We start from the raw sequence: 23861 nt of genomic DNA, 5'->3' as shown, positions 1-23861 counted from the left end.
GATTTAGACATTGCCATTTGGATCATTGGGGCCTCATAAACATTGTTCTCTTTAACTAATGACCCATGGTACTCATTTCGAGCATATGAAGACCAACAATTTTTTATATTCTTGCCTTGTATGATATATTCTATAGTTGTTTGTTCAAATGGTCAACCTTACCATCAAGTTGGGTCATCGATCCTTGTCAAGTATACCTTTGTTAAAGGCCTACTTAAATAACTTTGCCATCAACTTAGGTCATCGATCCAAAATGTAAGATGGGCATGGATTTTGGACCATTTGATCCAATTTTTGTAAACTATAATCAACACTGTGGAATCCATCTAAAAGGATCGATTGCACACCTAATGACTTAAGTTTGTGATGCCCATGTCAAAATTTAAAGGCATTGAACCAAAAGTGCAAGATGGACATAGGTTTGAGACCGTTTGCTAACTATAACCTACCCGAGTTAAAATTTATACCATCCTAAATGTCGTAGGGTAAAACCATGGTCACCCAACTTAGGGAAAATTTCACTTTAGTCACTCCAAATTATTATTCTGACTATTATTATTAGAACCGTGCTGGAGATACAATCTCCAACAAAGTTTGGGTGACAACCTCCTCACACGAGGAGGTTGTAAGTGTAAAATCCTAAGTCGACTGTACACTTAGAATAACTCTTATTATTATTGTTATTATTTATTTATTTATTGTTTTATACTGAAGTGGGGCCTCCTCATGTGAGGAGGTTTTGAGTGTACTGTACACTTAAAATAACTTTTATTATTATTATTATTATTATTATTATTATTATTATTATTATTATTATTATTTATTTATTAATTGATTTCTAAACTCATTATCAAGTTTTAAATTTAGTCAGCAATAACTACTCGTCACAAAGTTGAATTACTTTTTCGGTGAGAGAGACTGAGAGACATTTGTTATCAGAACTCTTGAATTTAGGTTCCTATATTGGTCCCGCAACATGCAAACTGGCACTATTGAAATGAAATTTCTAAAATAGTAAAATATTATATAAACGCAACTTTCACAAAATTAAAACACGTGATTATTGCAACTATTCACATAAGAATGATAAAAAATTGATCTATTAAAATAAAAGAGAAAATTAGGATTGGTTCTTCAACCTTCAAAAGTCGTATTTCGGGTTCTCAACCTATTTAAATTTATGAATCTGAGTCTCCATGTGATCAAAACCCGCACCCCACCTTGGCTCTCCAATGGATAAGAATCATGCTCGATGTAGAGGCACAGATCTAGCACCTAGCAAGCACCCGCGACCGCATGTGCTAGATTCGTCGGGAGAATTTTAAGGAATTCGAACCTGTGACCTCTTACAATGATTGTTGTAAACTCAACCACTCTGGTACTTCTTGAATTATGTTATTAAATTTACCAAAATAATATTTGTTAGGTTTAATGCAATTACAATTATAAAGATTTGAATTTGTGCTCTTCCTTTGAATTATACAAAATTTGGCAGCAATGTCATTTTGATGAGTCATGTTTTTTCTTATAACAGTATTATATATGTTCAATTTGAACAAAATAATTGTTATATTTAAACTTTAGGGCTTGTTCGATTTTTTTTTCAAAATACATTTTTTCTCTCTGCTTTTCATCTCTACATTCTTGAATAAAATAATATTGCACATTAATTCAAAACTTTTATTTATTCTTAGCCACACATTCTCCATTAAATCACTATTGCAAAATGCATTTGTGGTTTAAAAAAAAAAAAAAGGATATCAAGCGGACTTTTAATATTTTATTGCGGCCAATGGTAGATGGTCAACGGCCGCCCGTGCTGACTCAAACTCCTATATTCACCTTGTTGATGTATGATGTTTTTGACAACATCGTTAATAATATGTCACATGGCATGTTGTCATTGGACAGTACAAAAATTAATTTCTTTTTTCATCCAACACTTTTTTACCACCTACCAACATTGTCAACAATGTTTTAAGAAAAAAATTGTACATATGGCATTTCCCAATGGATAAAATCTTGAATTCCTCGTGTTTCTGTCTGAACAAATACAGAACACACAAAACAGCTGCCTTTGTTGAAAGGATAATCGAAAATGTTAGGCCCTCAGTGCTGTGAAAATCCACCAACCCTCAATCCATCAAGTGGAGAAGGAAGTGTGCAAGAAATTGGAGGCCTAAAAACTTATGTAATTGGATCCCAAAATTCCAAGGCTGCCATTCTTCTAATTTCTGATGCATTTGGTAATAATCTGACAACCTTAAACTCATTTTGTTAGCTTAATACAATGAAGAGTGTACTGACATAATCTTGTTTTTAAATTTCATTGGAATTGTTTCGCAGGCTATGAAGCTCCAAAATTGAGGTTCTTTTAAGTTTTTATTTGATTGAATAAGTTACGAAGCTTGCTTATTTTTTATTTTTCTTCAAAGAAATGTTTCTACCATTTTTATGTACTGTAAATGTCTTCCTGAATTTGTTCATTCTAGTAGCTATATATCTAAGTTAACAACACATCTAATGGATCTACAACTTTTTTCAACTTTCAACCGCACATTTCATCGACTTTTATCAAAATTTATTCAAGAATCTGATTTTTGAACTCACATTTTATTAAAGGGAGAATTATTTGTTTGGCCAGTGCTCGAACTTTTAGTCTAATAATCACATTTTAACTTCGTGATTATATCATTCTATCTTTAAATCTACTTAATATAAGTTGTTTATACATATTAAAATTTCCGATTTATGTGTTTCACCATATTATATTACCTAGGAAGATCGCAGATAAAGTTGCAGCTTCGGGGTTCTTAGTAGTGGTTCCTGATTTCTTCTATGGTGATCCAGCCATTAATCCTGATTTTGATCGACAGATATGGTTAAAGGCTCATCCTGTGGTTCGTTTCTTGCTTCATTCTGTGCCAATTTCATTGCACATTTGCACCTTCAGTTTCGTGATTCACAACCCAAATCGTTTGATAAACCCAGCAAGCATATTCATCTCTCTCTGCACAATGCTGATTAATCTGAGATATAGAGAGGCTTGTCGACAATCTGTAATTAGCACGACCTAAAACGAAAGGACTTGTTAAACGATCAGCATTTTTGTATTTATTTGCCTGTCATTTGAATTTTGTTCTCTAGAAAAGAGGGTGTGAGGATGCGAAGGAACTAATTTCTGCCTTAAAAAGCAAAGGCGTATCTGCCATAGGAGCTGCTGGTTTTTGTTGGGGAGGTAAGTGATTTTAGTATATGCAGTTTTTCATCGAACCCGAAAAAATATTAACTTTCTGTTCTTATTTTAGGGATGGTTGTGGTGAAATTGGCGAAATTTGATTGCATTAAGGCTGCAGTTGTGTTACATCCTGGTCCAATGACAGACGATGAAATAAATGGTAAACTTGAAAGTTTTTAACTTTTCTTAGATTTATGACTGATCAATACCTTGATATCTCAGAGGTGAATTGTCCGATTTCTATATTGGGAGCTGAGATCGATCATTATGCTCCACCCGAGCACGTAAAACGCTGGGGACAAATATTATCAGCAAAAACCAAGGTAAGAAGCTCTAGCCGATCCTCGCCTTTTGCGAGTTTTAAATTCATATTCGATTGACATAATTTTTGAGTAATGCTATTCGTAGTGAAAACTGTCAGTAGTCGCCCTATGTGGCATACACTTGGCAATTCGATATTTGATATATAGATATGATAGTTATTTTTTGAATTATACATCAAATGAAAAACTGCCAAATATACGCCACATAAGGAGACTGTCGATAGTCTTCACTGCAAATAACATTATTCATAATTTTTTGGATTCAAAAAGCCATAAATTTGTTAAGGTTTTAGTTGTGTGTAGAGTGAGTCGATCTTCTTAGTTGAATGAGATACTGAAAAGACAAATTCATAATACTCATCTTCTCTCCAAGAGAATTAGGTGATAACTCGAACTTGCACTAAATTGGAAAGCCGATTAACTAGCTTATAATTGTTTTGCAGATTGATAGCTATGTGAAGATATTTCCTGGCGTTGCTCATGGATGGACAACTCGATATAAGGATGATGATGAATTTGCCATTAAGAGTGCCCAAGAGTCACACTCAGACATGCTGAACTGGTTTATTAAACACATCAAGTGAAAAAGAAGTTGAAAGGAGCAAACTATTGGGATTCTTCAACAATGGAAGTTACTCTCCACTGTACCTTTGATGCTTTAAGTAGACGTTGATGAGAAATTAAGCGACTATTGAAGAATAAAGCTTATTTGATGAAGCGTATTGGACAATGAAAATAGTGACATGCCTAAGGAGCTTGTAGAAGTGCATGTTTGGCAAAGCTTAAACTATAATTTTAGTTCGTCAAACATAATTTTTATCTTCACGACTCACGATTATTATCTATTTTTATCTACACAATTTGTATGATCACATATTATTATCACTCAAAAGCATGACGGTTATATGAAGAGACAAGTCATAAATCGAACTTCTTTTTTAGCATGCATAAATTGAAAAATCGATTAATCACTCTTATAATTATTTTGAAGATTGATAGCTATTTGAAGATCTTCCCCAGTGTTGCTCATGGATGGACAACTCGATATAATAATGATGATGAGTTTGTTTTTAAAGAGTGCTCAAGAGTCTCGTTCGGGCAAGATGAACTAGTTTACCAAAGATATCAAGTAAAAAGAAATCAAAAAGTGAAAAACATAGTATCCTTTATTTCTTCATAAGGAAGTAAACAATAAAGAATTCAGACATATTTCTAAAAAAGTTAATAAAATTATGTATTTCTTTCTTTATAGCTTTTTTAGGTTATAAGATTTGTATATTTGCTGGCTCACCTATTGGAGTGTGATATATGGAACTTGTTGCCAACAAAAAAAGTATCTTCGATTTTTCACGTTACACTTGTTTTGACATGATTAATTGGAGTTACAATATGATTGAGTCAAATTATTCTCCTTTCGAATATAGGATCCAGGATATTGGGAGGCTTGTTCAAATTTTCACATTTTGTTGAAGGTGACCATTAAGTTCGAAATTATTTTTCATACCGGTTAAAGGAAAATTAGGTTGCACTTCCCAGCATTTCAGGCAGTACGATTATGGGTTTGCAATTTATCTTACTATGGCCTATGAATAGGGCTTTACATGACCTAAAACATCAACGTGGATATTCAAACATACGAGATTTTTGTATGACTCAAAGGTAAAAGGCAAGAAAATGAAATCACTTAATATCTCCAATTCGAAAGAAAGTCGAGTGTGATTTTAATGTCTTTATATTAACAATTTCCTCCATGTAATGCCTCACAATTGAAGGCTGATTACTCCATGTAAAGAATTGGGAAACACATCTCTAATTTTCACAAATTATAATATTATAATTATTAATTACATTGTGTAAGCAATCAATTATACCAAACTTTGTTTTCTTAGAAATCTTTATTGTTGGAATCATCTAATTGGGTGTAGAAAAATGAAAAATCGAGATGGTTCCAATTGAAGAGTATACCTTCCACATAAATGAAGACATTCAATTCGAATTGAATTCAAAAAAGTTTCCCCTTCGTATTTGCAATTAATACTCAGCACGTGGCATAGCATTCACCAACAGTTAAAAAAGCTGAAAATCAATTGAGAGAGACTTCTGGAAAGATTTAAGGGCTTGTTTGGGTTGGTTTAAAAGAAAAATAACATATGTAATATTTTTATTGAAATGCCCTTTATAAGCGAATACATCTGCCAAGATGGGTTGGTAAATTATAAGAAATCTAATGATAATAGGCAGGGGTGGACGCAGACATTTTACATTAGTGGGTTACAATTAAATTTTTAAAAAAAATGACGAAATTTTTTTTATTACTTTATATTGATTATAAACTGTTATACTACTTTTTCATCTTGATTATTTTTACATCTAAAAATCTTTTATATATAAAAAAAATTCGATTATTTTTGGGATTTTTTTTATTGTTACTTTTTCCTCTCAATCAATTATTTTTTTAAAAAACAACCTAATAAATTTCCTAATAAAATTTTTGACGTTATTTGAAAAAAATTAATTGATCGAAAGAAAAAGGTAACAATAATAAAAAAATAATAATAAAAATGATTCAATTTTTTAATATATAAATTTTATTCAGATATAAAAATAATCAAGATGAAAAAGTAGTATAACAATTTATAACCACCGTGAAATAATAAAAAATTTATTAAGAATTTTTACGTCAAAAAAAATAAAATAAAATTTGACGTCATACCACATATAAGATTTCATAATAAAATGATGTAAATTATATTGAGAAATTTGTCGCGCAAAAATAATAAACATTAATAAAATAATTGATTTTTTTTTTCAAAAAAGACGAATTATATGTTTCTTTTTAGCATACACGTTTGACGTACTTTTAATTATTTTCGATATTCATTTAGATCATTCGATATATTTATGATATAGTTCTCGAAATAAGTTTCGAGAGGATATAGAAGATTTATGGATATTGCTAGCGTATAATCGTCGAATTTTTTTTAAAATTAGCTTGTTATCGAAATTCTCGAAATATTAGTTTGGAACAGCTTATTTTAACTCTTTGTAACATTTGCTACGACTAACCATTTCGCACAATATTGACGACATGAAATACTAGGCCATGAGTACTTCAAAATGATATTAAGAATGTAATATTTCAACTTTGTTTGATATTCCATAGTGAACTCGAAAACCAAGACAAAAAAAAAAAACATCGAAAAAACTGGAGGGTCAGATGACCTTAGGGGACCCCCTTGGGTCCGCCCCTGATTATAGGGTAAATGTATTGGTCATCTAAAAATATAAGACTAGTTTGATGGGAGGTGCTTATTGATTATGTTCGTTTTAACTTAAAATAAGTTCTCTTTCATAAGCAATCGTGTGTGGATTATTTTTTTGCTTGTAAGATAGCTTGACCACTTTAGCAAATCCAAACGTGCGCAAAAAATTTCCCACAATAATATTAATGAATTTTGCCAAACGACCTAGATGGTTAACACAATGGATGACCACACTCTCGCATATCGATGTAGGTCCCACCTAAATTTAAAATTCGACCCTCCTGTGTTGTGTGTGCATGATCATGCCTGCGGGAATATAGCTCGGTCCAATATCCATTGGGAAATGCTACATGTATATAATTGTCTATATAATGATGTCCATAATTACATGTGGTACTGAATCCAATTTTTAATTCAAATCTCAAATTTACACATCAACAATCAGATGATTGCCACATCACATTATGGACACCATTATATGCGATAATTATGTACAAATAGAATTTTCCATATCCATTTAGATACACTCTAGGGTGATGTAAGAGCTTATGTCAATCCTTCTCTAGGGTGATATAAGAGCTTTTGTCATTGTCAATCATTCTCTAGGGTGATGTAAGAGCTTGTGTCATTCATGCATGATATATAGTAGAATTAAATGCAACATGTTTGGACAAGTGTTTATAAAGGTAGTTGTATTAAAATCCAAAATAAAACCGGGAGAGCTTAAAATCACAATTTGGACAGTTGATAATTGAAATATGGACGTTGCTTTTCATGCTGACAGCATGCATTCTGCAGAAAATCAAACAACTTAGCTGTAATTTTGGACCATTTAAAGCAAAAATGACCTTTTTGTCCTTGACCTTTAATTTATTTTATATGAGAGACTGGTTTTGCTGGTATTTCACTTTTTATTTGTCAAAAATTGTTGCCAAAATGGGACACATTCTACAATTTCTAACGGCCAGAAAATTGCTGAATTTGGGAGAAAAGCTCTCCCAGACAGTCACAAAGTAAATGCTGTGACGATAATATAATTATTCATTTATAAATAGCTTCATAAAAAAATTATATTTTATTCATACATTTTGAGAAATTCATGAGTACCATCCATAATTTGTTGTTGTCTAAATCTTTACATATTATTTTTCAATTATCATTGAAGATTCAAAAATTTTGTGAGTTGTCATTAATATTTTCAAATGTTTTTCATTACTATTGAATTTCAAAAGTTTCTTAATTTTTTTTTTATCAACTCATCAAATATTATATTAATTTCTCATTTGGCCCCTTATTTGGTATTATAATTTTGGAATAGCATTTTTTGGAGTATATGTGATGAAAAAAGAAAGAAAATTTTTTAGTTCACGTGTATTTATAAAAAATTATGTTATTGAAAATGAGAGAAAAAAATATAATGTGAAATAATAGGGGCCAAATGGAAGCTTAAAGTTGATGAATTTGATAAACTTATAAAAAAGTTACTCTATATGTCATGAAACAGGGAACTGTTGACAGTCGATTGGACAAAATCGCAATTATGTTGCATTGGTAATAAAAAAATTTCTACCTCATTAACCCCAGTTTGAGACCCATTTGTGGGTTGAAATGTGTTTTAGAGAATGTGTAATTTAAATAATAAAAAAAAAATTTAAATTTACGTATAAAATAATTTTATAGGGAATGGGTAAGTGAAAATAAGTTTTTTGAAGTCCAAGCAGGTGCTTAGACCCTGTTTGATATTCATTTTTGTAAAAGTAAGAATAAAAAATATAGGTGTTACGAGATTCATACAAGAGATAAAAAGTTAAATATGATGACTTGATGTGATGGATAATGATAATATTTTTTATTTTTATGGATAAAGAATAAGAATCAAACTATTTATTTATTTTTCCTATAATGCATAGGGCCATTGGAGATGATTCTGAACGGCCCCTGCCACCTACGCCAAAAAAAGGAAGTAAAGAAAATTAAGAAAAAATTCATTATTGGTTCCAACTTATTGCATAGTTGTAAGTTGGTCTTCAACTCTTAAAAATGAAAATGTTTGTCTTTGAGCTCTCATAATTTTGTGGTAAATAATGACACAAATTGCATAATTTTGTGGTACATGCATAATCCGTACATTACGAAACTCGAGTTTACTTCTTACCTGAAAAAAATTATATCAACACCTATTTCCAAAGCTCTCATTATTTTACAAAAATTTAGACAGTTTTCATTATTAAAAGTTAATTGTGCAACTACAATGAAGATTTGACAACTACTTTGCTTATATTTAAAGATTGAAGATTTAGCCTCCCTTTCTTTCCCATTAATTGCCCATTAAAATAAAAAAAATATGATCGTTATCCATCACATTAAGTTACCATATTTGACTTTCTATCTTTTGTGTAGAATTCGTAACGATTATATTTTTCACTCTCATTTTTACATTAATGTATACCAAACAAGGCCTTAACAATGTCGAATCCCAAAATTTCAAACTCACTATGAGTCCTTTATTTATTTTTGGATAATTAGTACAAAACGTCCCTACCTTTTATGATTTTTGTGGAAAACGTCCTTACCTTTCATTTTTTTACCTTTTCTTATGGAAAACATTATTTTCATTATTTTTCTCAATAAAAAGTTATAAAATGACTAATATACCATTATATTTAAATAATAAAAAAAATAACTAATTGCAATCATAGGTCCAATTTTTTAAAAAGTTCAAAAGAGGAGGTGGAGGTGGAGGTGGAGATTTTATTTATTTTTTTATTTGGAACTACGATTGCATTTAGTTCTTTATTTTTTTATTTAAATAGAAGTGTATATTAGTCATTTTATAGCTTTTTATTGAAAAAAATGATGAAAATGATGTTTTGCACAAGAAAATGAACGTAAAGCGAGGAGTTGAGCCTGAACTGGCGAACCGAAGTCACTTTCGAAACCATACTTCCTACAGCTAAGATGTGTCCAGTCTAGCGGGAACGCGCAGCGCAAAGGAACGTGAGCTGCTATACCGAATCCCCCACTGGCCATCGGGGACCGAGTGGTAAGGCCATGATATGCAGGGGAAAATCTCACTCATTCTTCCATTGGGGACAGGTGTACGAACGACAACTTCAAACGTCACACATCCGCCGCCTACCTACCGTTTAAAGGTAGGGATGAAATGCGTCAAAAAACGAAATGTAAGGGCGTTCTCTACAAAAATCATGAAAGATAGGGACGTTTTGTGCTAATTACCCAAAAATAAATAAAGGACTCATAGTGGGTTTGAAAATTTGGGATTCGACATTGTGGGGCGAGGATGTGGAATTTCGTCATTTCTACCTCTGAGAATTTATAGAGACCACATCCACCATTAAATAAATGTTTGAGTTATGCTTATGAAGTAAGAAAGATTGGGGATAGAAGTGCAAATTTTTATAAACGGATCTTCTATAAATTGAAGTCATCGCTTCTGCCGTGTGATTTTGCAGTATTAATCATTTGACTCATTTTTCCTAAACAGAGGTAATAAAATGTCAGGCCCACACTCTCAGTGCTGTGAAAATCCACCAACTCTAGGCTCAAGCACTGGGATAGGGCATGTTGAAGAGCTTGGAGGCCTCAAATGCTATATTTCTGGCTCTGCTGATTCCAAGCTTGCTGTTATTCTGGTTTCTGATGTTTTTGGTATGTATTTTCTAGAAATATTTGATTTCGGGTGTTGTAAAGTTTCAATCTTTTGTTGATTAATGTTCTCTCTGTAGAGTTTCGCTTTTTTCAATCACCTTATGTGTTAATTTTTTACAGAATAAATAAAATACAAGTGTGTGAAATTGTTTATACTCTTTAATTCGTGTGTTAATTCTAGGTTCCCTTTGTAGAGTTTCATTTGGCCAAGTTATGTTTAGAGTGGTTTATCACCGCAAGATTTCATTTTTGTTGCATATTTCAATTGGGTTTTCTTATTTTGCTGTTTTTAAGGTTTTGAATACATTTGCCAATTTGGATATGTCAAATTCTCTGTCTGAAACCTTAAGAACAACGTAAGATGAAAATTCGATCTCAATTAAAATATAGGATTTGTAGAAATTATCGAAGTCTATAATTTCACATTTTATTCTGAACACTGCAGTTTTGAGATGAGTTTTTCGAGATTTGACTTGTATTTTCATCTCCGACTCTTTTAGGATTCCATGCGAAACAAGCTGAACGCGATCTTCACTAGCTATATTTTTTCTTGTAGTAGAACTGCTTCTTTTCAATTATTTGAATACGTATGTTAGAGGTCGAGAATTTTTATTGAATTAATTTGCTTGACGGTTTGTTAAGTGTTGTTTGTTTGCAGGCTATATATATCTAAAATGACACACTCATAATTATAATTTTCACTGCCTAATAGGGAAAATTTTGTCTATTTTCATCTTTATGGGATTTTGGTGTTGCAAAGTTTGAATCTTATTGTCTAATATTGGTTGGCCTTGATGATTGTTAAGGCATTTTAGCATCTACAAATGCTGTTTTTCTTGGGCTTAGAAGTGAATTAAGCCACTATTTGGCTTAGCTAAAAATCAGTTTTTTAGTATATTTTGATAAAAGATGATGAAATATGTAGTGGAAAATGAGTTTGAGGAAGTATGAGTTTTAGAAAATGAGGGCCAAATAGGGGTTAAGTAGTTTGTGGATCCCAAGATAGTTGATTTCAATCTATTCATCTTGCATATGCGACTTGAGTATTGTCATGCCTTTGGCATAAAGGTTTTGCTTGTTTAAATACACCTTATTTTACATTACGTTCTACTGATTTTGGAGAATATTTTTGTTTCATATTAAGTAATTTTATGCTTATCATGTATTATCTTTCTTTTAACCTATGATACAACGATACGGACACGTATGTCCGACACGATACGTGTCGGATATGCCAACATGCAATTTTCCAAAAAAAGTACTAACACGACACGTCGCTGAGATGTTGATTAAATTTTTTAAAATTCTTCATTTATATAGTATAAATTTAGCTTTATAATTATTATTATTTTTGTTAAAATCTTTTAAATGTAAGGATCTATATGATATTTACTAATAACTTAAAAATAAATAATATTTTAAATAAAAGTGAAAAAATTTTATAGTAGAGGGCCCAAGAAGTGTCGGAATTGACACGTGCCTGACACGTGTTGGACTCGGACACGCTGTCCTAGTTGAAATGTCCGTGCTATAGAGCTTTTAAAGCATAGAATGATGATGAACATTGCATGGGGCAATTTCCTCTTTATTTTAAGTTATTTATGAGAGCATAAATGTTTAACTCTTTTTCTGGTTCAATGAAAGAAGCAGCCCTTCTATTCAAGATATAAATATACTTCCACAAAGTTTAGTTAATTTTGTTGAGAAGATGGATCTTAATCTCTTCACTTCAAGAGAAACTGTTTTTAATTAGAACATAGTTGTCACATAGTCCTGTGACTAATTTTCGAAAACTAAATGGGGCTTTAGGCTTGTTGTAAGTTGTGGAAGTGAATATACATACATCCCATAAATATAAATAAATTTTGCCTATTATTTTTACATTCTAATTTTTCTCATTTGGCTTGATCTATGTAGGATATGAAGCTCCTAACTTGAGGTACTTGCTCTCTGCTTTCTTCCTAATTTAGGATAATATTTTACCATGCGGTAATTTTTAATATAGGACTCATGATTTTGTAGCTGTTTCTTCCCCATTTTAGGCATATGGTCAATGGCCTGTGTACCTAGCTTGTTAAATTCGTACATACATAGCCATGTGAAATTAATATAAATCCATACTATGTGTCATGCTAATATATGTAATGCACTTACAATTATGAAGGAAGCTTGCGGACAAAGTTGCTGCTGCTGGATTTTATACTGTTGTGCCAGATTTCCTGAATGGAGATCCATATGAGCCAGAGAATGTTGATAGGCCCTTTCAGATATGGATAAAAGATCATGGACCAGTGAGTTATCTCTTTTCATACTCGACTCAATTTGCCATTATCTGAAACTATCCCAGCCAGTGAAAATCCATCTTCAGTTGAAATATAAGTGCATGCTTGGTATATGGTACTTGACACTATAATCAACCAGATTTTGCCTTATTTTTCTTCCTTAATACGTTCTTGTACTATCTAACACTACCAATAAAATATACCATAATCCCTTAGGTCCAATTACCCCCTTTTCAGATACAAGAGTAGTGTCAGCTTTTCTTAGTTCCAACTGCCACGTTCCATTGACAGTTGCAAAACTTATGAAGCTTTGGACCGTCAAAATTGTTGTCCCCTCCCTCCACACGCCCAAACAAATCCAGAATCAAAAGAAAGAAGAAAAATTCTGTAAATTATTTTGCGAGGATTTTCACTTTCATTTCCTATATATTCCACAAGTTTTGTTTGAAAAACTCTACAAGTTAATATTCCTCATGTAGGACCAAGGATTTGAAGATGCAAAGCCAGTTATTGAAGCTCTAAAAAGCAAAGGCATAGAGAAGATTGGAGCTGTAGGCTTTTGTTGGGGAGGTGATTTTTTTTCCCGAGATGAAAGTTTAAGCAGTTTGATCTGTTGTGATTTTAATCAACAATTCCAATTATATATAACACATTTTGTTAAGTATGTAAGCTTATTTACAGTTTGATCTGTTGTGATTTTAATCAACATTTCCAATTATATATGACACATTTTGTTATGTATGTAAGTTTGTTAAATAAAACTACTTTTCAGCCAAGGTCGCTGTGGAACTAGCAAAGTATGCTTATATCCAGGCTTCAGTGATCCTACATCCTTCATTTGTATCTTTAGAGGATATACAGGGTAAGACTTATGTTTTGTACAAATCTGCGAAATCCCCCTTTTTTATTCATATGTTGGATTTAGAGATCGATCTATCTTATTATTCTGCTGAATACCATGTTCTGCATTCTTGGCTTGGGAAGCATGCCTTCTAGGTTATATGCTGTTAGTCACTTAGCTTAAAGGGAAGTTTCATTTATGATTCACTCATTTAAAATCCATCAGTTGTTTTTATGGACTGACGCAGCATCAACATGAAGGTCTTCCATATTACATGTTCTACTAATGATGTTTAACCAAGTGACTAAACTAGAACAAAAGTAAAACTTCAGTGATCACTTTGGAACAAAATAAATTTCGGTTGTAACTTCACTCTAAGTTGAGCGACTAACAGTGTTTTTTACGCTATGTATTTGTATTGTAACTTATCTAGAGTTTTATTACGGGTCAATCAGAACTTGAATAGTTTTGTGTTGAGACATTAACATTGGAACAATTTTCAGCGGTTAAGGTTCCAATTTCTATTCTTGGAGCTGAGAATGATGAAAGGTCTCCACCAGAGCTCTTGAAAGAATTTGATGCCGCCTTAAACGCAAAGCCTGAGGTAAGAAATTCTGTATACTCCTCCAGTTACAATATGCCAATTCTCAGCTTCAAGCGTTAATATCCTGCATATGTAGTTATGTGCATCTACTTGATTTTTTTTCGGCAACTGAGTTTGGAACAAGACAAAGTTCATATTCTCTTGAGGTTTTTCTATAATGGGATTTATAATTGTTACATGCTTCTTTCAACAAAATTGCTAGGGTTGGTAAGTTGACAAGTATTAGTGAATTGAAATCTGTTGCATGGATTCTACAGAAGGGAAGAGAGATACAATTTAAGATGGGACAACTAGCTTGGTGAACTGTAAGACCACGGGTAGAAAACCTCAGAATATTTATTTAATGTGGAGGATTAACATGCTCCTATATTTACCTATTTCATTCAAGGTTGAAGTAGAAATGCTGAGATGAGACTTCATCTCAAATTCTAGCTATGATTTCTTCAAACTTCTATGATTTTATAGAGGTGAGTGCCACTTGTTTGGCTGAATAAAATAAATAATTGATTCTCTTGTCAAGGATGAATAAATAAGTTGCTAGTTTTGAAAGTAACTATTACCTTAGACTAAGAATAAGTAACCTTTTTTTTTCCTTTTTTTTTTTTTTTTTTGACAAAAAGCATTTATGACTTGAGAAAAATTTAAATTATGTCCACATTTTTTTGAAACAAAATATCACTTAGAATTGAACTTTTGTAACTTTTATGTTTAAACATGTTGTCTGTTCGTCACTATAAAAGTAGCTTGAATAAAAATCTACATCATATAAATCCATTATAGTTGAGTAACAATTATATAGATAGAACAACTATGCTCTCTAACCTCGAGTGATTTTTAGCCATAGAAATAGAATGTTCGAGATATAGTTGTCTAGTGTCGATTTGGGTTAATACGTCAGAAATTCCATCTTTTGTAGGGAGTTTTATATCCATCGTTGAAGACTTAAAAAACAAATTTTGACGGTCTTTCCCTTTTCAGGTCGACGCCTTCGTGAAAGTATTTCCTGGGGTTTCACATGGTTGGTCTGTGAGGTACAAGGATAATGATGAAGCTACTAAAAAGTGTGCAGAAGAGGCTCAAAAGGACATGTTGGATTGGTGTATTAAGTATTTGAAGTAAATTATCGTAAATTATGTTTACTTATTTCATATGCAGTTTGTTGAGGATATGTTTGCTTGAATATGGTGGATTGTTGTATCAATCTTTATTTCTTGGACCAGCTTGTAGGTGCTGAGGTAGTGAAATTGTACTCATGTACGAGGGTCAAAAGACCTACCTCTTGTGAAACTTTCAAATTGAGCTTGCCTGTGAATTTCGTGTCATCTATGGCATATTTGATATGGACAATATTGTCGCTAATTTGCAAAGTTGGATTCTAACTTCGCTACAAGTTTCTCGAGGGGTTTCACTAATGAATATATATTTTAGATGCCCTTCGATGACCATTTTTGGTGAATCGATGGTGGTTATGAGTAAAGTTGGCTACTGAAAATTCTGACTTGAAGACAACCAATCCAACTTGAGGAGTTGCATGACATGGAAGTTTGTTTTTTGGAATCAAAATGCGCTGCTCCATAAAATCGGATTTTTAGCAAGAAAAGGTACAATTAAGTACGTAACACAATTGCCTTCCGGGGCATAGTCTAATTGTGCAAATGACAGGAGTGAGGTTACCTTACGTCTTGCTGACAGCCGCAATGTGGGGGTTCGATTTCTGAAACATGGAATTGGATTCCTTGTAGGCGCAGTGTACATGCAGCTCTTGTTCCCTAACCTGTTGGAGTATATCCCGCGATTTACCTCCCTCACAAAGATCTAGGGACGGAGCGGTAGGGGTCCTCAAGGTTGGGGTTTAACCCCCCCCCCCCCTTTTTTTTTAAAGTAACACAATTAATCTAGTTGGTACTCACGTAGTATGTTAGTTAAATAATGGATGAAAACTGATTGGTGGATTGAATGAAATATTGTAAAATTTAACGATGTATCTGAAAATAGATCTGAGTTCAGATATTCGGTGACCATTAAACCTGGAGAATGATGTCATTTTTTAAAGGAAATTTTCATATTTCATCCCAACGTTTCCAATATGTATGGGACGTACCCCCAACCTTTTGTCCACCCCAACTTTTCGACTAAATTGGATAATTTGTCCTTGTTGACAGATTCCATCTATTTTCTTTGGATCTAGCTCAAAGTGCACTCGTCATGGCTTAAGTGTATTGCATGTGTTATTTGATTTTAAAAAAAGAAAAAAAGAAAAAAGAAAAGTGCTAGGAATTATAAGGGTAAAAGGGTTATAACAATCCAAACTAGGATCGGCAAAGGGACGAGTTCGAAGTGGGGCAGGCTCCCCGACCCCATCCCTCTGGGCATTTTCTTGCCCTCTACCCGCCCCGTCACCAGTTTAAAGCGGGTCGAGGCGGGCAGTTGCCCTATTTATGTACACATTTAATTTTTTTATAATTCATTTTATTGCCTTTAATAATTCAAGTGAGATAATAATATAGTTATTAATTTTTTTATTTAATTAAAATATTTTTAAAAGATAAATTATTCGAATATATTTGGTAAATTAAGATTTTGATCGTTTATCATATTTTTTAAATAATCTTAGTTGCCATCTTCTATTTAGAATTAATGAAATTTTTTTAAAATTTTTCCATTTAAAGTATTGAATTCTTAAAAAAAAAAAAAAGTGGCAGGGGGAGGCCCCTGTTACTTGTACCCTCCTTGGGGTGGGGAAGATTATCCGATTAAGCGGGTAATCCCTAGCCTTCCTAGTATCGAGTTTGACGGGTATTTTTGTCATTCCTAATCCAAACATAAATATGCCCTTTGAAATTGAACAAGAGTCATGCCACTATTCATCATCTCCACTTCACATATTGTAAAAGACGTATCATGTGTTTTCCCATATGCCATTGACGAAACCTGAAAACGTTGTGTTGGACATAGGTTGGTGCTTCACTATTAATTGAACTTCAGCTGATGTTGATGGGTTGGACGTTCATTTGGGCCTCAAAGTTAACCCGGTCCTTTTTGAATGACCTAAGTTAAAAAACGTGTTATTGGTTAACACGATTATGACCTTTTGTTTTCTGATTAATCTTAGACCATTCATCTGACTTATTCCCAGCCGTTGGATCAATGTGATTTGTGATGAAATATAAATAGCAGCCTCTCTCTCTCACTTCTTGACGATTTGAGTGTTATTGTCTCTGGAAGCATTTAGGGTTTTTTCGGTTTCTTGAGGGTTTTCTTCGATCTGTTTACTGTGTGTTATTTTTTCTGAAATTTCTGTGTGAAGATTAAGAAGATTGTATTTGTAAGCAATCTTAGAAAGAGCAGATTGTGAATTCACTGTGTTGTATTTTGAAAAGAGAGGCGAGAGAAAATATTGAAGGAACTTAAGTTTCCTTCATACATTTGTACTGTTCTTGAGAAATTTCTTAGTGGAATCAAGCAATATCTACTTGTAGATGCTCAACGGGTGAGTAGGCTTTAAGCTGAACATCCGGGCCTTCGTGGCGAAAAATCTCATGTGTTCGTCTTCATTTTCAGTTTCAGTTTTTTGTACTTTAAATCGTTTAATATTCGATTCTGAGACCAACAAGTGGTATCAGAGTGATGGAAATTGTTCGATTAAGTTTTTTGCCCTTTTTTGAAAACTGTTCTTGTTGAAACCCTAAGAGTTTTTGGGTTTACAATTTTTTTTTTTTGGGTATAATTGTTTGATTCAATTTTTTATTGAATCCTTAAACACCAAAAGTTTTTCTGAATTTTTGCTTGTAAATATCTGGATCTGAAAATTTTTCGAAGTAAAAAAAATAAATCCCTAACTCCTCTGGATCTGGAAAACTTGGTGTTCTTTGAGTCTACAAACTATTCTGACGCGTAACTCGTCAATGAGTTGGTGTGATAACTTGACTCGTTATTGAGTGCTGGTGAGTCGAGTTGACTCATTCCGAGTCTGTTGGAGCTGAGTGCTGAGTTCTACTGAGTTGCTGTGACTCGTGGCCTATTTGATCACATTCCCAAAATTCTTCAGTTGTTTCTCAATCTCCAAGTGTAATCTCTTACTGAAACTACACTGGTGTTCAGTTCTTGTATAATCTTTTCAGACTTATAACTTGTGTATAGTAAGGTACACTCTTTCTTGTGAAAGTTTTGACGTGGTTATTAAGGTAATTGGCCTACCACAACTTACCTTTGTCCAAGATCTCCTGCAAGGATTTGGGAATCTGAGGGAGTTGTGGATTTGCGGGTCATTAGCCCTTAAACCTGTTAAAACTGGACATTTGATATTTCTTTCAGTATTTCTGCTTTGACTGATTATTGTGTTGCTATATATGTTACTCTTGAATCTTTTGAATTGTATAACTGGATCCCGTAATATGCATGATTTTTCATTATAGGATGGTAGTTCTTAGTATGTAATACTTTTGTCCTATCTTGAAAATTGCTCAATCTGCAACTTGGTTATATCAATTCAATCTGTTATACTTAGTGTATTGTATAATTTATTGTTTTGTGAATCTATGTGTTAATCATGTCTACTACACATAAGTTTGAAGTAGAAGTTTGGAAGGGGACTGGGGATTTTAATCTTTGGCATCAAAAGATGAGGGCTCTGCTGTTACAGCAGAGGTGTGCAGGTGCCTTAACTGGGACATGGGGTACTGAAATTAGTGCTTATAGGAGACAAGAACTGGACGAAATTGCTTGGAGCACAATCTTCTTGCATTTGTCTGATAATGTGATTAGAACAGTAGGAGACTACTGAAGAACTATGGACCAAATTAGAATCCCTATACTTAACTAAGACAATGCCAAATAAGTGGTATCTTTTGAGGCAATTTTACAATTTTAGATTTGACACCTCTTCCACCTTAGAAGAAAATATTGATAAATTCACAAAATTGATTCAAGACCTAAGCAACTGTGATGAAGAGTTATCAGATGACCAACAAGCTGTTGCCTTGTTAAATGCCTTGGGTGATAAATATAGGGAAATTAGAAATGCCCTAGAATATGGGAGGGATGCTCTCACTGTTGACATCATTGTCTGAGCTTTAAGAAATAGAGAGCTTGAACTAACAACTGAGATAAAACATTCTAAATTTGGGGAAGATCTAAATATTAAAGAAAAACTCAACCCTACTAAGAAGAAAAATCGGTGCAACTTCAATTCCTAAAAGGGGGGAAGACCCCAACTTCCTAAATTTAGATATCAAAATAAGAGGCAATCAAAAACCAAAACTCAAACCAGGAAGTGCTACTACTGTGGCAAAACTTGTCACTTCATAAAAGACTGTTTTAAAAAGATGTCTGATATGAAAGGTAATCCAAACCTTGATGGTTTTGCAGCTACTGTCTGCAACAATGATTCTGAAGTACAAGGAGTTGTTCTTGTGACTTCATCAAATAGAAACCCCAAGAAGTGGGTTCTTGATTCAGGATGCTCTTTTCATATGTATCCTGTGAAGGAGTGGTTTACTGAATTTAATGAACTCAATGGTGGCCAAGTCCAAATGGGTAATGACATGACTTGTAAAATTGAGGGAATTGGTAGAGTTAGATTTCTTTTGCGAGGATTTTCACTTCTATTTTTGACTATTCCACGGATTTTGATTGTTGAAAAAAAAAAAAAACAATATTTCTTCTATAGGACTAAGGATTTGAGCCCCTGTTTGGTTCCTATTTTCACCCAAAAAATGCATTCTTTCTACCAACATGGGTCCCACATGATAACATCTATTTTTGAATTGACTTGTACAATTTTTAATTGTCTCGAAACCGCCATTTGTCTTCAACAGCCACCCTTTTTTGACTTTTCCACCTCTTATAACTGTTGCTCACTTTAGAGGGTAGTAAAGGAATTGGGAAATAAAAAGCTGCTGTGGACTATAACATATTTGTGCATTGTTAGTTGAAAGGATTGGCAACGGGTGAATTTTTTCTAAAATGAGAGTGCAAAATGGGCAACAAACTGGGGCTGAAGTTGCAAAGCCACTTATTGGAGCTCTGAAAAGCAAAGGCATAGAGAAGATTGGAGCTGCAGGCTTTTGTTGGGGAGGTGAGATTTTACTTGTGATGAATTTTAGCCCCGTTTGGCCCCCTTTAAAACTCTTCAATTTAATTTAATTTTTTTTCTTCTATTTTCAACCACACAATCTTTAATAAAATAATATTACATTCAAATCGAAAACTTTTCAACCACACAATCTTAAAAAAAAAATACTATTCCCCCAATTATAAATTCAAATAATGGGGGCCATAAGCAGTTTGATCAGTTGTAAATTCAATCAACAGTTCCAATGATATATTCCATATTTTGTTCCGTATGTAAATTTGTTAAAATAAAATTTCTTTTTTGCCAAGGTGGTTGTGGAGCTAGCAAAGTATGCTTATATCCAAGATGCGGTGATACTACAGCCTTCATTTGTATCTTTAGAGGATATCCAAGGTAAGGCTTACGTTTGATTGACAGTTAAAGATTGATCCATCTTATTATTCTTCTTAACTAGGGCTTGTTAAGATTTGAAGTTCTATTTTAAAAGGTCATCCTAGTGTAGAGGAGTTTTTCAAACTCTTATATGCTAGTTATAGTTTAAATAATTAATCAAGATGAGATTTATCTCTTAAATGCCCTTGAAAGATGGTAGCTTGTCTGAGCATATCAATCTTAAAATTCGATGTTCATTGAAACAGTCGAATTGTTCGTTTGAGCTTAAAGAGTTTTGATATCATGTTGAGTCTTATCTGAAAAGAGCAAACTACTAAGTGGAGTAACCTTGGTCTTTATATTTTAATTATCAATTAATCTTTAATGATGTGGGAACTCTAAATGCTCGTTTAACTTTAGAGCTATCAAATTGCTCGTTTGAGCCCAATAGGTTATGAACCATATTGAGCCTTAGGATTCTATCTTAAAAGTTCAACATTGTTAAGAAGAGTAGCTCAAGTCCTTATATATTGATTATAGTTACGATATTTAATGGCATGGGATTATCCCTTAATATGCCATCGCAAGATGGTTGATTACACTTTGGGGTGGGCTAGATATTCTCTCCTTTTGAACTGCTTTTATGAAGTACAAAGAATTTCTTGGCGCAAATTTTATGAAAATCCTTGGCCAAGGTGTACTCATAAGTCGAAAAGGAGTTTTCGATTTATATTGACTTAATAGTGGAGTGAAAGATATGATCGATGATCGAGATTGACACAACTCCATATCTCGTAATTGATCGGATCATATTGACGAAGGGATTATAGTTTCACGGTAAACGAACGAATTTGGTTTTGTCATACCACGTGACATTTCCCGTCACATGTATTGCCCTGACACATTGCTAGATGTCAATCAGGGACGGCGAATGTGAATTGACGATAAATTAAAAGAGTATTTTAATTTATCAATTTTGATTAGATCAAAAAAATATTTCACGTCGTTAGACATCATGGTCGGGAACCTAATGGGTCACACACAAAAGAGAATTGGAAGATTGCAAATTGCCAATTGATTAATTTAACAATCGTTGGATAAATTAATTAATTGGATTTGTTATTTATATTTTCGAATTAATTAATTGGATTAATTAATTCACGGACCGGGTTTAATTAATTGGATTAATTAATTATTGGGCCGGACCGGGCCGAGCTTATTTTGGTTTATATAAATACATAACTAGGGTTTGAGGTCCATTAAGGTTTTCATTATTCTTGCTAGCACAAGAGAAAACCCTAGAGGCTGCAATCATATTCTCTGTGTGGATCACCGTTGGAGGCTGGACAATTGGACAGCTGTGGTGGCGAATCAAAGTTGTGGAACGATAAGAAAAGCAAAAAGATTGCAGATCTGAAAAGGTACAATCTTATCACAATTCCTAACCAAACACAATGAGATCTATTGGATGAAAATCGAAATAATTTTAAATTCAACTGTACATGTATAAGTAGATTCCCAACACTCTCTAATGTCAAGAGGGATTCTGAGCCACAGAAATAGAATCTTCTATATATATCTCTACCGTTGAAGACAATATAAAATTGACTGTTTTTCCTTTGCAGATTGATGCCTTTGTGAAAGTATTTCCTGGGGTTTCACATGGTTGGTCTGTAAGGTACAAGGACGACGATGAAGCAGCTGTAAAGCGTGCAGAAGAGGCTCATAAGGACATGTTGGATTGGTTTATTCAGTAACTGAAGTAAATTGTAGTACATTATGTTTACAATTTCATATTCAATTTGTTGAGGATATATTTGCCTAAATACATTGGATTGCTGTATCGAAATAACAAATGCATCTTATGAATCATCAAATAAAACATTACTTTTATCTGTATGGAAACTGAACTAAAGAGCCCTCTTGGGGACTTTCTTAAAGCGGAACTTCATGTAAATACCATGGAATAAGGTTTGATTTTGATCCTATTTCATTCAAAAAATGGAAAGATCAACACAATTGGGAGTCAAGGGGCGAATTCTTGTCAATCTCTGTTTTCAGGCCTATTCAAATTTGAGAAAAGCAAGAAATGTGTTCCTTGTTTGAGTCCAATTTTTAAAAATTTATTTTTTTCTAAACTCATTTACAACCGGGAAAATTTCATATCTAAGAGATTAAATATGATCCATTTCAAAACTAAGAAACAAAGTTTATTATTTCAAAAATCAGATATTAATTAAATTTTATTTATAAAATAATTAATTAAAAATATATTTAATTATAAGATATTAATTAAATTTTATTTATAAAATAATTAATTAAATATATATTTTATTAATTAAATATATTAAGGTCACAATATTATATAATTTATGGTCACGCTATATATTTGTCACAACTACAGACTTCATAGTCACAAATTACAACTTTTATACGTCACAACTTATTTCTTGACCACAAATTTATCAAATTAATAGATCATATATTATTTCTTGATCACAAATTTTACAAGTCACAACTTATTTCATGATTATAAAATGTCAAATTAATTGGTCCCAAATTATTTCTAGATCCCAAATTATCAAATTATTGGTCACAACTTAACAAATATTTAGATCACATATTATTTATTGATCACAAATTACCTATTTTAATTGGTCACACAGTAATCAACTTATTGATCACAATTAACCAAATAATGTGTGATGTTCGTGCGAAACCCACGTGTGTACGGGATCGTTGACAAATAATACGTAATGAGTTACGTATATCATTCCACAAGGAATAAAATTCAATTGATTATAGTAATTTTTAATTGGATTCAAAGTAAACAACAAAAGAGATTTGTGGTTTTTAATTATTCTAAATTAATTTACTAAAACTTGTAGTTTTGTATATGTATGAAATGAGTGTATTTGATTACGAATCCACTTGTTATTATCTATTCCAATTCTCAATTACATAGCTAGTTTCGTTTTAGTATTATTGACAGTCGATAATTCTATTGTAATTAATTTTGTTTTCTAAGATAAACAAAATCTATTCTAGTCACGACCTGAATTTATTCATAGTCCAAATTTAAATGAATAGAACAAATTCAATTTCACAGTTATCTTAAAGATTGCATATGTATTAATTAAACAGTGTTCTAAATCTGTTGTAAGCCTTTCAATATTACAATAAGCAACTATATATT

The 23861-nt window shown here is 32.6% G+C and overlaps 2 protein-coding genes across 3 annotated transcripts; both read left to right on the top strand.

Moving 5' to 3' along the window:
- Nucleotides 1-1991: 1991 nt before the first annotated feature.
- On the top strand, nucleotides 1992-4389 carry LOC111396614 (endo-1,3;1,4-beta-D-glucanase-like). The gene is made up of 7 exons (XM_023023029.1): nucleotides 1992-2246; nucleotides 2347-2368; nucleotides 2780-2900; nucleotides 3148-3238; nucleotides 3309-3398; nucleotides 3461-3561; nucleotides 4005-4389. Exons 1-7 carry the CDS (start codon nucleotides 2099-2101, stop codon nucleotides 4143-4145), a joined length of 714 nt encoding a protein of 237 aa, XP_022878797.1. The 5' UTR covers nucleotides 1992-2098; the 3' UTR covers nucleotides 4146-4389.
- A 5737-nt stretch (nucleotides 4390-10126) lies between these two features.
- Nucleotides 10127-22451, top strand: LOC111396613 (endo-1,3;1,4-beta-D-glucanase-like). Of its 2 annotated transcripts, none has more exons than XM_023023028.1 (7): nucleotides 10127-10493; nucleotides 12411-12432; nucleotides 12658-12784; nucleotides 13255-13345; nucleotides 13548-13637; nucleotides 14120-14220; nucleotides 22291-22451. In XM_023023028.1, the coding sequence occupies exons 1-7, from the start codon at nucleotides 10340-10342 to the stop codon at nucleotides 22420-22422; spliced, it is 717 nt and encodes a 238-aa protein (XP_022878796.1). In that variant the 5' UTR covers nucleotides 10127-10339; the 3' UTR covers nucleotides 22423-22451. The 2 variants fall into 2 exon arrangements, with proteins under 2 accessions (XP_022878796.1, XP_022878795.1); XM_023023027.1 differs by lacking the exon at nucleotides 22291-22451 and adding an exon at nucleotides 15199-15579.
- The last annotated feature ends 1410 nt before the right edge of the window (nucleotides 22452-23861 follow it).

This window comes from Olea europaea, chromosome 7 (assembly GCF_002742605.1).
Source record: "Olea europaea var. sylvestris chromosome 7, O_europaea_v1, whole genome shotgun sequence".
In the NCBI taxonomy this organism is placed as follows: Eukaryota; Viridiplantae; Streptophyta; class Magnoliopsida; order Lamiales; family Oleaceae; genus Olea; species Olea europaea.
The sequence above is the reverse complement of the archived record's forward strand: the minus strand, read 5'-3'. Positions and strand labels throughout refer to the sequence as shown.